Genomic DNA, 14,155 nt, shown 5'->3' with positions numbered 1-14,155 from the left:
TAGTTGTTTTAAACTCAAGTCTGTGGTTTATTTATTAAGATAGTGCGTATTTTAAAATATTGTTTTGAAAATGCGGAGATATGTGACCTCTACGGTGGCCCATATGGGTGCCCAATATTCTTGAATCCGTCTAAAGCAGGTTGGTCAAGCTGACTTTGAAATCATTTTGTGTGTTTAACAGTCTTTGGTTACGTGAATCAATTATTTTTGTTCCAATTTACGTTTTGGTTTAGCACAAAGTTATGTTTATTAAATAGTATTTAATATTTCCATGTTACCTTATAAAATGAAGGAGCAGTGCACCCAAAAATGGAAAACCAGGGGACAGTTTTGAATAGTCTGAAGAAACTGGTTAGGTTATTTACTTCACAAAATAATTTGTCTAAAAATAAATAAACATAATAATCATAATATATATAGTGTGTGTGGAGTTGTTCTTGGTCATTTGCAGTACTGTATTTAGATGCACAGTAACTGATTTTTCCCCAAAATTCATTATAAAATCTACAGTAACATACTGTTAACCATGTTCACAGTATAGAAAAGTTGAAAATACATTATTATACTGTGAAAACAACAATATATACAGTAACACACTGTACACAGCTTATACAGTAAAAAACTGTTGAGAAATGCAGTATAATACTGTGAAAACAACAGAAATCGTTTACAGTGCAGTTTCTAACGTTAATGGTATGTTGTAGTGAGGATGTAAACGATGGAAAATGCTGTTTGGCACCGCTAACAATTTAGCTACAAATTCTTATTTATCCATCAAACCGCTGTAAACACCCACAATCTTCAGCAATGCTGCAGTGTCTTTCTATGCAGCGGCTTTCAGTGTGTTCTACATTTCAAATAACAAACAGTACACAGGCTTATAACCCGAATAAATGTGAAAGACACTTGTCAGATTTTATTTTAAAGTGCAGGTGTAAAGTTCAGCTATATGCTCTTCATTTTCTATCAGATTCAGGCAGCTAACATTGCTAACAGCTGCTCTGATTGAGTTTTTACACAGCGCAAAAGTGCACGCTTGTAGGGCGAGGTGGTGACGTGCCAATCTGCAATTCACAGCACATTATGTTAGCTAACCAATCAGAGCCACTTGAGGGTGGCCTTTCAGAGGAGCTAGGAAATATGACAGTCGTTTTCAACTTAACTGAGTAGCTGTATATAATCAAAGTCAGATATATGGAAAAATAGCATGATTTTCTACAAGTGAAGCATGAGATGCTTTGCATCTTATAAACACAACCAAGTCTTAAAATTACACTGTGGACCACCCCTTTAAAGGTGAAACCCCCTAAAAATAATTACATATATTATATTTTTATGTTTTGTCATGTGAATTTCAGTACAAAAACTGTAATGAGCTGCCGCCACTTTCTTAAGATTTGTTTTAGGGGGCATAGAATTATAGTAATTTTGTTGCCTTTTTTGCCTTGTTTCTGGGTAGATTGTTTTCTGTACATTATATTGAGTATCATTTCTTAGTTGAAGTAAAACTTCAAATCAAAGCGCAATTTCACATCCACATTTTTATTCACTTGATTCAAGAGTTCACACTTAGATATTGCTTGACAACTGTTAGCAGGTTTGGCATGCTGTCCCGGGAGAGAACCCTGAGCTCGGAGATAGTTGAGCCCAGGGCTCCCGCCAGGTCCATAGAGCATGTGAGGGGAGTATGAGATCAGGTGGTTCTCGAGAGCTCCCCTTTATAAAGGAGGAAAGGAGGAGAAAGGGGGTGGATGGGGGGTTTCTTCGGAAAACGAAGATAAGGGAGTAATATCTAGCTGATAGATCTGATTGGCTAACTAATGAGTATAGATAGGTGGCCAGCTGCAGTCAATTATATCCCGTGCTCCTCTCGAAATTAGTTTAAAAACTTAACTTAAAATACTTCTGTTTACTCCCTAAAATATTCTCCTACAAGACAACTAATGCATAATTATGCCTAATAACTATAAAATGTTTTATGATAATAGTTGTAATTCTCATTAGTAAAATGTAAATTAAAAATGGCCCATTATTTATAGCTTTTCCCCCAGCAAACATGAATGGTTTATGAAACTGTCTGACCTGATTTCTTATGTGAAATGGAATATGACGACAAGAATAGCACCCCAAATGGCCTTAAACTTCACCATGATAAAGTGCGGCTGCCTCCAAATCCACCCCACTTGAGTCTCTCTCCATTTGCCCTTTAATAGCACAGGAAAATAAGAAACTGTGGGTATGAATTAGATCCTATAACCAAGATGAATGAATGAACTGCCATTTACCAATGCCAAGGCATGAAGTTCTCATATTCCACATCAATTAAGCACAGTAGGAAGAAAAAGTGGGGAATAAGTGGAAAACAGTGCTACAGAGAAGAGCTTGCAGCTATGTTCATTCATTATTCAGCTGAATCTAATAAACAAATAGGCTGACCATGCGTTTTTAAACTTCTGTCTTTCAGAAGGAGTGACATTTTTATATTCTGCAGGGCTTTTTTTCTAATTAACCTGCTAACTAGATTAATTAGTTTTTAATTAAAATGACTCTAAACCACAAAATATGATTCATACATCATTTTATAGGCTGATATTTGGCTGAGATACACATCTGTAACTCTGAAATCTGAGGGTTAAAATATTGACAAAATTGCTTTAATTAACATCCAAATTAAGCTTTTTGCATGGATATAACTATTTCAAAATTAAGCTTTGATTTATTTACCATTGGGGAGGTCACATATGTCTTACATTTCTAACAAATGTGAGTTAAGCAATATCACAAAAGCAACTTTTTTAAAACAGTTTTTTATTTAGCATGAATATAAATAAAATATTGAATCTCTACAACAGTTCAGTACATAATAATCAAACAATAGTTTATTATCTTAAAATACTGTCCCTTTAGTCAATTAAGCTGTTTGATCAAATTATATGATTCGATGACTTAAATCGAGACATGTACCACAACCTTACGTCAGTTTCAGTTTTTTATTTGAAGTGTTTATTCACAATCACATTGTTATAAATATGTATGATTTCTCTTTTATGATAGATCTTGGTGATATTTAGAAGAATGTCGATATCCAAAATGGTGGGATCTGCAGTAAACAGTCTGTAAAACCAATTTTTTTAAAAACCAATTCAGATCGAGCTTCTAAATAAAATTAATCATTTAGAAATTATGTCTGTTAATGAAAAAAAAATTATAATGTGTATTATGCTTGCGCAATTAATTCACAGAAAATAAAAAAGTTAGTTTTGGTAATCAAAGTCTATCTTCAATCAAAGTCTATCTTGTTCTGCATTCTGCATGATGACTTCAGCTTTAATATTCTTAACCATGCGCCTCTTACCATTAGTTTGCTACAAGATAATGATGCACCAATAAAGCCCCGCCCCCTACTCAATATTCAGTTTCAGTTGTAAGTATACACTACCTCACAAAAGTCTTGTCACCTATCCAAGTTTTAGGAACAACAAATAATAACTTGACTTCTAGTTGATCATTTGGTATCAGAAGTTGCTTATGTGAAAAGCTAAGGCCTCTAAATTACGCTTATTATACCAAAATAAAATATGATTATGCCTCTTTAAAATTTCAATAATTTAATTAGGACAGTTAGTTCTGACTTTGCTTAGACAAAGTCTTGTCACTTAACTTTATATTTTATACTGTACATTATTTCTGTTATGGTGAAGGGGAAAAATAATTAATATTGTGTCTGACTCCCATCAGCTTGGAGGACTGCATCCATACATCTCTGCATAGACTCAAAAAAACTTAATAAAGTCATCTGGAATGGCAAAGAAAGTGTCTTGCAGGTCTTTCAGAGTTCATCAAGATTCTTTAGATTCATCTTCCTTCATCTTACCCCAGACATGCTCAATAGTGTTTATATCTGGTGACTGGGCTGGCCAATCCTGGAGCACCTCGACCTTCTTTGCTTTCAAGAACTTGTGGAGGCTGAAGTATAAGAAAGAGCACTATCCTGCTGAATGTAACCCCAAACAATTATTCCTTCACCAAACCTGACTGATTATAGTGAGAATCTTGGGTCCATGCAGGTTCTAATAGGTCTTCTGCAGTGTTTGTGATGATTGGGAGGCATTTCAACAGATGATTCATTGGAAAAATCTACCTTCTGCCACTTTTTCAAATGATAAACTAGAAGTCAAGTTCTTATTTGTTGCACTTACAACTGGGATTAATCATAAGACTTTTTGTCAGGTAGTGTATCAACATACTGAAAAAAAGTCTTTGCTTCCGGTTTATACAGAATACTACTAACTACTGACTTAAAGTTAACTAAGTCTATTATTTTATTTCTAAAGCTACATTCTATTGATTATGATCCATAATTAACAATGACCTTATAGGAACAGTTCACCCACCAAAAAAGAAAATCCTGTCATCATTTACTGACCCTTCACTTGTTCGAAAACAGAGAGTATGCATGTCATATTGTAATCAATTTACAGCCGTAATATTTTTGTTCTGTCACACATCTTTATTATACAAAGCCCCCAGTGAGAATAAAAGCCCTTGTACAGTACAGTATGTGATCATCAGTATGGTAGTGGACACTTTGGAGGATCAAGGGGTAATGAGTGAGATCGCAGGTGACCCTGTGGAGCTGCTAATTCAATACGGCTGCTGAATAATCAGCTGCTGATGTTCTTCGATAATGGGAACGCATTTTCTTGTGCCCTTGGCGCCAGCTAAAGCCCTGAGCAGAATACCACACCAGAAAATAGGCTTGATCCCATTTTCAGCTGAATCACAGTGCAGGTCTTACGAAGAGAAGCGTCCTCCACGGCTTTTATGGTCAGAGCCTTGGGTGAACATTGAGTCACTACCTGAAAATCTTTTGTTCTACACATATTTTACTTGTTTCATGCAGAAAAGCCTTTCAGTTTCCCTCATAATACTCGCCTGTAATGCAGGGCAATGAATACACTGACCAGTAATGCACTGGCATTAATGCGATGGACTTGTGCATTTACAATGTTGACATAATGTTCCTCGAGCTGTACCGTGAGGCGGCATTAAGGGGGTTTTATGTATTTGGGTCATGTTTGAGTTCCCCTAATTCCTAATAAATTACCATGACTCTTTCTCACTAGATCACATGATAAATGCCCTCTGCGGTGTGTACCTACAGGGATAAAGGCATGCTAGGACAGTATTTCTTTTGTCAGTTAATAATACTGTGTGTAGCAGCTCATTTTGTTTAAGGCAGCAGTGTGGCTTAGTGGTTGAAGATTAGGACTGGCAAAGATAAAGATTTAAACCCTGAACTGCTTGCATTGCCCTTGGGATGCTTACCTTCAGGTTAGTTCATGTCTTGCACGACTTTACTATAATTATTCAAGTGTTTTAATATAACTGAGTGGCAGTTAATATACAATGATGAGACTGTGGGTTGTTACAGCATTCTTCTAGGGAGAAATATACACACGGCAAAGCATTTCTCCAATTTGTTTATGTAAAAGCAATTATTCATTCATTCATTTTCCTTGAGCTTAATCTCTATTTCAGAGGTCACCACAGCAGAATAACTCCTAACCCAGTAACCCAGTATTGGAAAATAAAAGCAATTAACCGTATGATAATTTGCATAGTAATAAATTTATATTAATAAATTAAATATCATTATTACTTACTTTTTAAGTACTTATTAATTGACAAGTACTGTTCAGAGCTGGTAACGTTCTGTTTAAAAACTGAACAAATCTTTAATCCTTCAATCCTGTATGCAAATGTCTTTGACTGCCGACAATATTTTGTTTTTCATGTGTGTTTTGGGCGTTGTAAATTATTGTACAAAATAGACCTTCTTACTTTTGTGATCAACACAGAGATTTATTTTATCCCATTTGAATCTGTGAACACGATCACAAGTGTTGAGTGATAAGAACTGTAAATCAAACAATGTTCAGCAAATTAGTCCTGTCTGAATATGGCTGTTGTTGACAGTTAGCTGGCACTAAACTCTATGTTAGTGTCATCCAATCCTTAGTGTGCACCAAATAAGCAGCTGGATACCATAATGCAAACAAAGTAAATAAGGACAATGTTACAAGATGCAACATGGGAAGAAAGGGCAGCATACTGATTTTTCTATCATACAATCACCATCTTGTCTATTACAGTTCAATGTAGCCAAATGATAAGAGTGTCCTTGCAGCAGATCTTCATGTGTTTGATGGAGGACTTTTTAAAATTCTTCACTGGTTCTCAGCTGATAAAAAAAAAGACCATCACATGTGTGTGTGCATGTTTAAAACAGCACAACATTGTTTTAAATGCTTATTAGGTTTAAAAAAAAACTTTAGATTTAGACAAAAATAACCAGGAGAGCTGTGTGTTAGTCCCTTTATAATTTTGGGGTTGCCACAGCAGAATGAACCGGCAATTTATCCAGCATAAGTTTTACCAACACAATCTCACAGCAATTCGTAACTTTTTCATTTAGGGGCTAATTCGTATTAATTCGTACGATCTAATTCATACAATTTAGTACGATTTGCTCGTACGAATTAGCCACTAAACTGGCAAAACGTAAAATACTTACGTTTTCTCGTGAGATCAGGCTGGTTTTACGCAGCAGATGCCCTTCACTGGGAAACACCCATATACTCCCATTCACACACATACACTCCTGACAATTTAGATTACTCAATTCATCTCTATCACATGTCTTTGGACTTGTGGGGGAAAACAGAGCACCCAGAGGAAACCCACACGAACACGGGGAGAACATGCAAACTGCACATGTCGATACTCGAACTGGCGACCTTCTTGCTGTGAGGCAACAGTGCTCCCACTGTGCCACCGTGCTGCCACACACTTAAAGTGTTTTAGAATTATATTTGACAGGACTGAAGATGTCTCACAGCTTTGATTATAGTATAGAAGAGCTGAAATGCTGCCAACAAATCAGCACGGTCATAGCTCCTTTTACACATCAATGCAATTAAATTGCAATAAATATATAAATATAGTTTGATCTTTTTACTGGTAAAGCACCATTCACACAACAGTTAAAAAACAAAAACAAAACATTCAATCATTCATTCATTTATTTTCTTGTCAGCTTAGTTCCTTTATTAATCTGGGGTCGCCACAGCGTAATGAACCTCCAACTTATCCAGCAAGCTTTTTTTGTACACAGCAGATGCCCTTCCAGCCGCAACCTACACTGGGAAACATCCACATACACACACACACACACTTTAGCCTACCCAATTCACCTGTACCATATGTCTTTGGACTGTGGGGGAAACCGGAACACCCGGAGGAAACCCATGCAAACGCAGGGAGAACATGCAAACTCCACACAGAAACACCAACTAAGCCGAGAATCGAACCAGTGACCCAGCGACCTTCTTGCTGTGAGGCGACAGCACTACCTACTGCGCCACTGCTTCGCCCAAAAACAAAACAAACATGGAAAAAAGTTGACCTCAAAATGACCTCTAAATGACTTTAACTCTGAGTGCTGAGTTTGTAAATGTGTACAAGGCATTTTTGTTTTGATGCTTTCATTTTTGTCACAATCATGCATCTACTTTTAAAAGACATAATATTAGATGAAAGTAAACTACTGTACTAAGCTATAGATATTACTGTTGATAGCATTCGAAGGCAGAGGCAGTATGCAGATCAATTATTTTAAAAGGCAGTGATGTTTACATATGGTTATATACAGAAGTCTGTGTGACTAGCATGTGTGCGTCAAACAGTGCACGATCCATGTCTAAATGTTATGCATGGCTCACTCAGAGTTTACATTTTATATCAGCTTGTTTTGTTACCCGTAATCCTGTTCAACTTTCACTGCTAATGTTACAATTTCTTATACCAGTGCATTGGAAGAATGAATTTATCAGTATTTTTGATAGGATCTTGTTCGTATGATCACAAACAGTGATTTACCTGTAAAGTCTGTACATGTGAATGGGGCTACTGCAGAGTTTTCAGTTTTAAAAATAATGTCATATTAAGATCAGACTGAGCAGTGATGAGTACTAACCTCTTAAATGCATATCCTCCAAATGCAGAATAAAATCCCATTCATAATGGCACTGCTTGAAAAATACTGCAATACTGAGAAATCTCATCAGGAACATTTAATTTTTCAGGAGCAACAGAAGATTTCGTGAGGAGGAAGAAGTAATGATATTGGCTGCAGTTCTCAGTGGATTAACATCGCCATTGGATGCTAATTTGGTTGTGTGAAATTACACATTCAAATGCGTCCCCAATGGAATGATCATGTTTGCCATTCATTAAAACCTTGGTGTGGCATTTTGCTTTTTTCTCCCTCTTTTTGTTGCAAGAAAGTTATCTTCCTTAATTTAAGATGTTTCAAAAGCAAATTTTGATTTGACATTCAATGCAGCAGATGTCAATTTCATAATTTTGCACAATAAATCTCTAATATAGCATACTAGTAAAAGAAGGACATATACACTGTACCTAAAGTCCAATGTGTATGTTTTTCTTAAGTCTAATGCACAGACTTTTAAACAACCCAGACTCATTCTCAAAATGTACCTCTATATACATTTCTGAAGAGTGCCTAATACATCCCAGGAGCTATGTTTTTTTTTTTTTTTCAGTTTTTGCAGTTTTTGTTTTCGCAAATCCCCCAGAGGCTGCTGTGTATACTTTTTGTGATCTCAAATTTCTCTCATTAGTGCTATTCATGCCTGCTGTTTTCGTATAAATCAGCCAGAGGCCGCTGTTAACTGACTGTTTGATTGAATGTCTGACCAATTGACTGACCCATCCACCCATTTCCCTAAACCCAACCGACAGTTTTAAAAAGCAGTCCAGAAAATGAAAATCCCCTGATTTTTATCACATTTTCAGATTTTACCACATTCTCACCCTGTTATTTACTTGTTTATTTTATTACCTGCCTTCTGGAACTGTTTTTTTGATTGACTCAAACCCTGTCATCATGGTTAGCCACTCTCTGCATCTTAAGTTCGCCGACGTACATGGCTAGCTGGCCAACTGGTAATCACAGGAAAGCCGTCCATACAGAGGTAAGCAGGAAAAGCAACAGCACCATACCGCCCGTAGCGTTCATTTTAAAGACAAAATGCAGCCACAGGTACCTCTGGTTACATAATTTGAGATCTCCACAAATTTATAGGTTTTCAGAATGAGCCTCTGTTGCTTTTAAAGTATAATCCACTTTATATGGTGTATGAACAAATGTTTTTCCTCAAATTAGCATTAGAGCGATTCATCTCTGTACATATACTGTAGTGCTGTGAGGGAGCTGAAGATCAAGGTGATGGCAAGGAGACCCTCCAACCTAAAGGAGTTGAATCTTAACGCTAAAGATGATGGGCAAAAATACCAGTAGAGACGTGCAGAAAGTTGGTCAGCAATTATAGAAAACTTTTGATTGCTGTAATAGCCAGCAAATGCTTTTCTATTGATTATTGAGAAGAGTGTGAATAATTTTGGATATACCTCTATTTGTAAATAAAAGCTGAGAATTTTTTTTTTCCTCACTATGATGCCTCTTGTACATAATCTTCTTATCTTTTGGGCAAAGCTTATTTGCCAGGGGTGTCAGACTCAGTGGTTCAATTGATTAAAATATTGCACTTTAAAGTTGGAGTCTCTAGTTCAAATCCTGCTCATCCTCACCTTCAAACAGGTGAGTGGGCTTGACAAATTACCTGTAGAAACACTTTCTCTCTCTTTCAAAAAAAGAAAGAAAATAAAACTATAGCACTCTTACTCTAGCATTAAATTATCTGAGGACAAACTAGGTACTTTGTATAACTATCACTTCTTGTGTGTATTGTAGTGTTGTCACGATACTGGAATTCAGTACCAATCGATACTGAAGTTTTAAAAATGTCCATTTCTTGCTAACATATGATCGCTGTGGAGATTGTTAAACAGCACATTGTTAAACAGCGCTGATTTTCTGTTGTGTTCATGTGCTCAACAGAAGTTACTGTGATTTGCAGTGAAGGTCATCAGTTCACTCACTGCTGTTTACTGAGTGCTAACACAGAGACAGGGACACTAGAGCGTTTTAAGGCATACTCACACTATGTACAGTTGCCTTGAACCGAGCCAAAGCACGCTTGTCCCCCCTCCCATGTGCCCTGAGCACTTTGCACTCACACTACAAGCCCAGCACAGTGGGTACTCTGAGCCCAAGTGAACCACACTGTGGCACACCTCTTCCAACCAGGCCAGGGCCGGCCAACTGAACCGTGCCTGAGCCCGATTTAAAGCACTCACACTTCTCAAACGATCCGGCAAATGGGCCTAGGCATAGTTTAGATAGCATAGTGTGAGTGCGCCCTTAAAGTCATATTGATCAGCTGGTTGGTCTATAAGCTCACATATGATCAATCCACAGCTTGAATCACAAGTTGGTGAATCACAACTTTAAAATGCTCCAGTGTCCCTGTATCTGTGGTTACACTCAGGAAACAGCAGTGAGTTTGTTGAACTGATGACCTTCACGGCCAATCAATGTCATTTCTGTTAAGCACGTGAACACAATGGCAAATCTGCTCTGTTTAAGAACATGCTCAATAGCTCACAAATGTTAATGAGAAAGGGATGTTTTTAAAAATTAGGTATCGATCGGTACCGAATTCCACTATCGTGCCACCCTAGTGTATTATCTATTCTTGATGAATAGCTGAATGCCTCGTCAATTGTGAGTTGCTTTGGACAAAAGCGTCTGCTAAAGATCTACATGCAATGTGACATGGGTTTGAATAATATCAGTAACAGTTGCCTAGTTCAGCGTCACCTTGTGGATAATGTAATTTTTTGCACAAAACAATTGAACAAGTGCATATGCAAGCTTGCATGTGTGTCGTATGTTGTTAAAAAAACTTGAACAAAGCCTAATATGAAATGTTACTGTTTTTTAATGTTTTTTTTATGGAAATCAATGTATTTCTGATGTTGAATCATGATAATATTTATCACCCACTGAATCTCACTGAAGCTAAGCATGGCTGCGCCCGGTCAGTACCTGGATGGGAGACCTCATGGGAAAGCTAGTTTGCTGCCAGAAGTGAGGTTATTGAGACCAGCAGGCAGTGCCCAACCTGTGGTATGTGTGGGTCCTAATGCTCGAGCATAGTGACGGGGACTGCTCAGTCAACAACTTTCGGATGAGACGTTAAACCAAGGTCCTGACTCTCTGTGGTGGTTAAAAATCCCAGGATGTTCTTCAAAAAAGTGTGGGGATTTAACCCCGGCATTCTGGCCAAATTTCCCCACTGGCCTCTGTTTCTCATGGCCTCCTAACCATTCCCATATCTCTTCTCCACCAATCAGCTGGTGTTTGATCTGGCTCAATATGGCTGCTATAGCGTCATCCAGGTGGATGCTGCACACTGGTGGTGAGGAGGATTATGAGCTTTGAGGTAGAGGTCTGCAATTTCCACGGCTGTCCCGCGGGCGCCGCAGGACCCGACCAGATTTCTGCAGCGCGGGAATTAATTTCCGAATAAATCGCGGGAGCGGTCGGTAACGGGTTTAATTTGGGACGGGAGCGGGCTGTCTAGCAATATCGCGGATATTGATATGCGAATGAGAGAGAGAGAGAGAGAGAGAGAAAGAGAGAAAGAGAGAGAGAGAGAGAGAGAGAGAGAGAGAGAGAGAGAGAGAGAGAGAGAGAGAGAGAGAGCGAGCTTTGCCTGCGTGTGTGCTTGGTGCTTGTGTGTGTGTATATGTTAGTGCGCGCGCGTGAATGAGAGAGAGAGAGAGAGAGAGAGAGAGAGAGAGAGAGAGAGAGAGAGAGAGAGAGAGAGAGAGAGAGAGAGAGAGAGAGAGAGAGAGAGAGAGAGAGAGAGAGAGAGAGAGAGTTTTCCCAGATAGCAAAATACACTCGGGCCAGTTCCGGCTAGATTCTCGCCTGCCGGAGACTTACCACTCAGCCCGGCTCCGGCTGCCGGACTCCGGATGCTTGTGGACTCACAGCCCGATTCCGGCCCGAATCAATCGGGCCAGATGCGGCGGCCGTAAGCGAGCCGACGCTGCCGCATCCGCGCCGGAATCGGCCCAAGAGTAATGTGCGCTACGGTCCGGAGCTGGCGCGACTCAGCATTTACATACCTTTATATAAAACCTTTTGGTATTACATTGGTACTTGATACATGGTATTACAAGCCTTTGAGTTGATATAACAGCAAACGCCTGTGTGTCTGCTTGGTGCTTGTGTGTGTGTTAGTGCGCGTATGAGAGAGAGAGAGATTTGTCTGTGTGTGTGTGTGTGTTTATACAGACAGCTTGGCTGTCTGGACTGTATAGCTGGGGGATTTTTGGTTTTGTTCTCCCCCGCTCTTTAGCGGGATCGGGCGCGGCGGGCAGAAATGGGGCGGGTCGGGCAGCGGGACAATAAATTCTTAATATAAGCGGGAGCGGTCGGGTTCGGGCTAAAACCTGGCGGGTGCGGGCGGGAGCGGGATTCAAAATTTAGTCCCGCGCAGATCTCTACTTTGAGGGTCCAGAAAAGCGCTATATAAATGTAAGGAATTATTATTATTATTATTCATTCATTTATTTTCTTGTCAGCCTAGTCCCTTCATCAATCTGGGGTTGCCACAGCGGAATAAACCGCCAACTTATGCAGCAAGTTTTTACGCAGCGGATGCCCTTCCAGCCGCAACCCATCTCTGGAAAATATCCACACACATTTACACACACACTCATACACTACGGACAATTTAGCCTACCCAATTCAACTGTACCGCATGTCTATGGACTGTGGGGGAAACTGGAGCAGCCGGAAGAAACTAACGCGAACGCAGGGAGAACATGCAAACTCCTCATGTCAACTCCTCGAACCAGCGACCCAGCGACCTTCTTGCTGTGAGACAACAGCACTACCTACTGCGCCACTGCCACGCCTTATTATTATTATTGTTGTTATTATTACTAATAATAAGTATGTTTCACTCGTCCTGGCTTGTAAATAACTGGCTCATTTTCAATGCATGTTGCAATTTCTCCCATTTGTAATTAAAATACTTGAACCGTTGTTGCATAATTCAGATCTTTGATTTGAAGACATTTTGCACAGATTGTTTTCATATTTAAACTTTGTAGGAATAACTATATTTGAGAGTTTTATCCCTAATAATAATAATAATAATAATAATAATAATAATAATGCATATTCTATATTGGGTAGCCTATATATTACAATTCAATTGTGACAAAGCTATTAACTTAATTTGTCCTGTGTCGATACATGCTAGCATCTCCTCCATGGAAGTATGCTTAGGTTTAAAGTGCTTGACACTTAACTCCATTCATTACTTCAGAAGTGTAGGGCTGTGATAGATTACCTAACCATGTTTATTGTGAAAAATAAAGCATTAGGCTGTTACATCACTATGCAAATCCACTCCCTATATGCAAAGCGCAATTGTGCTGCTGTTGTCATTTATGCATCCGCAAATCACCTCCTAAACAGATGAACAGAAACTCTGGAACTTCATCTGCATGTTAAACAGCTACGGGACATTTGCTACCGTCTTACATCATGCATTTTCCACAGAGAGGAAATAAAAATTAAGGTAACATATGGAATAAACTAACATCCACAATAAATTAATGGTGAAAGGTAGACTGGTGAGAAACAAAAGGTTTTTCTAAAGAGACACGTTGATTTATTGTTGGCTTTAGAATGCAGCCCCTTGAGTTAAACTGTAGCAGAGGGGAGTATAAATCACACCACACCTGAAATATAACAGTCCATTTGGCCTCAGAAGTCACAAATGCAGGCCTTGGTCCTTATGCTCCACTAAATCACTCTGGTCCTCAGCTGGCGAAGGGTTTGTTGGTGCGTTGGTCGGATGAACTTTGTGTTATGTTGAGATGGACTCTGGTTTGGTGCAATCCATCAAGCTGTGTATCCTTATGTTGCTCCATCATAGATGTACTAAATCCAACACTCAAGGGAGTTTGTAATTACTTTACATTTTAATGAATTGTTGGTGAAATTTAGGGGGTGGAATTGGATGCTTTCTCTTTTTAAATGCAAAATTACCCTATTTTTTTGCCAAAATGTAAAAAAAAAAAAAAAGATTACCTGTGAGATGAATTTGACAAGTCGGCTAATTAGACAAACTGTTGGAGTTTT

The 14,155-nt window shown here is 38.6% G+C and overlaps 1 protein-coding gene across 2 annotated transcripts in view; it reads left to right on the top strand.

The window, feature by feature from the left end:
* ralba (RAS like proto-oncogene Ba) overlaps positions 1–10,687 on the top strand; it is a 142,941-nt gene extending 132,254 nt beyond the window's left edge. Inside the window, exon 5 of one of the 2 annotated variants that reach the window (XM_087266325.2) lies at positions 8,148–10,687. In XM_087266325.2, coding sequence (XP_087122451.1) covers positions 8,148–8,168 — 21 coding nt within the window. In that variant the 3' untranslated portion in view covers positions 8,169–10,687. The remainder of the gene's footprint in view (positions 1–8,147) is intronic. The other variant, XM_087266326.1, reaches the window with a different exon arrangement.
* The last annotated feature ends 3,468 nt before the right edge of the window (positions 10,688–14,155 follow it).

Source organism: Danio rerio, chromosome 9 (genome assembly GCF_052040795.2).
Source record: "Danio rerio strain M-AB ecotype USA chromosome 9, GRCz13ab, whole genome shotgun sequence".
Classification (NCBI taxonomy): Eukaryota; Metazoa; Chordata; class Actinopteri; order Cypriniformes; family Danionidae; genus Danio; species Danio rerio.
Note: the sequence above shows the minus strand (reverse complement) of the source record. Positions and strands in the feature narration are given on the sequence as shown.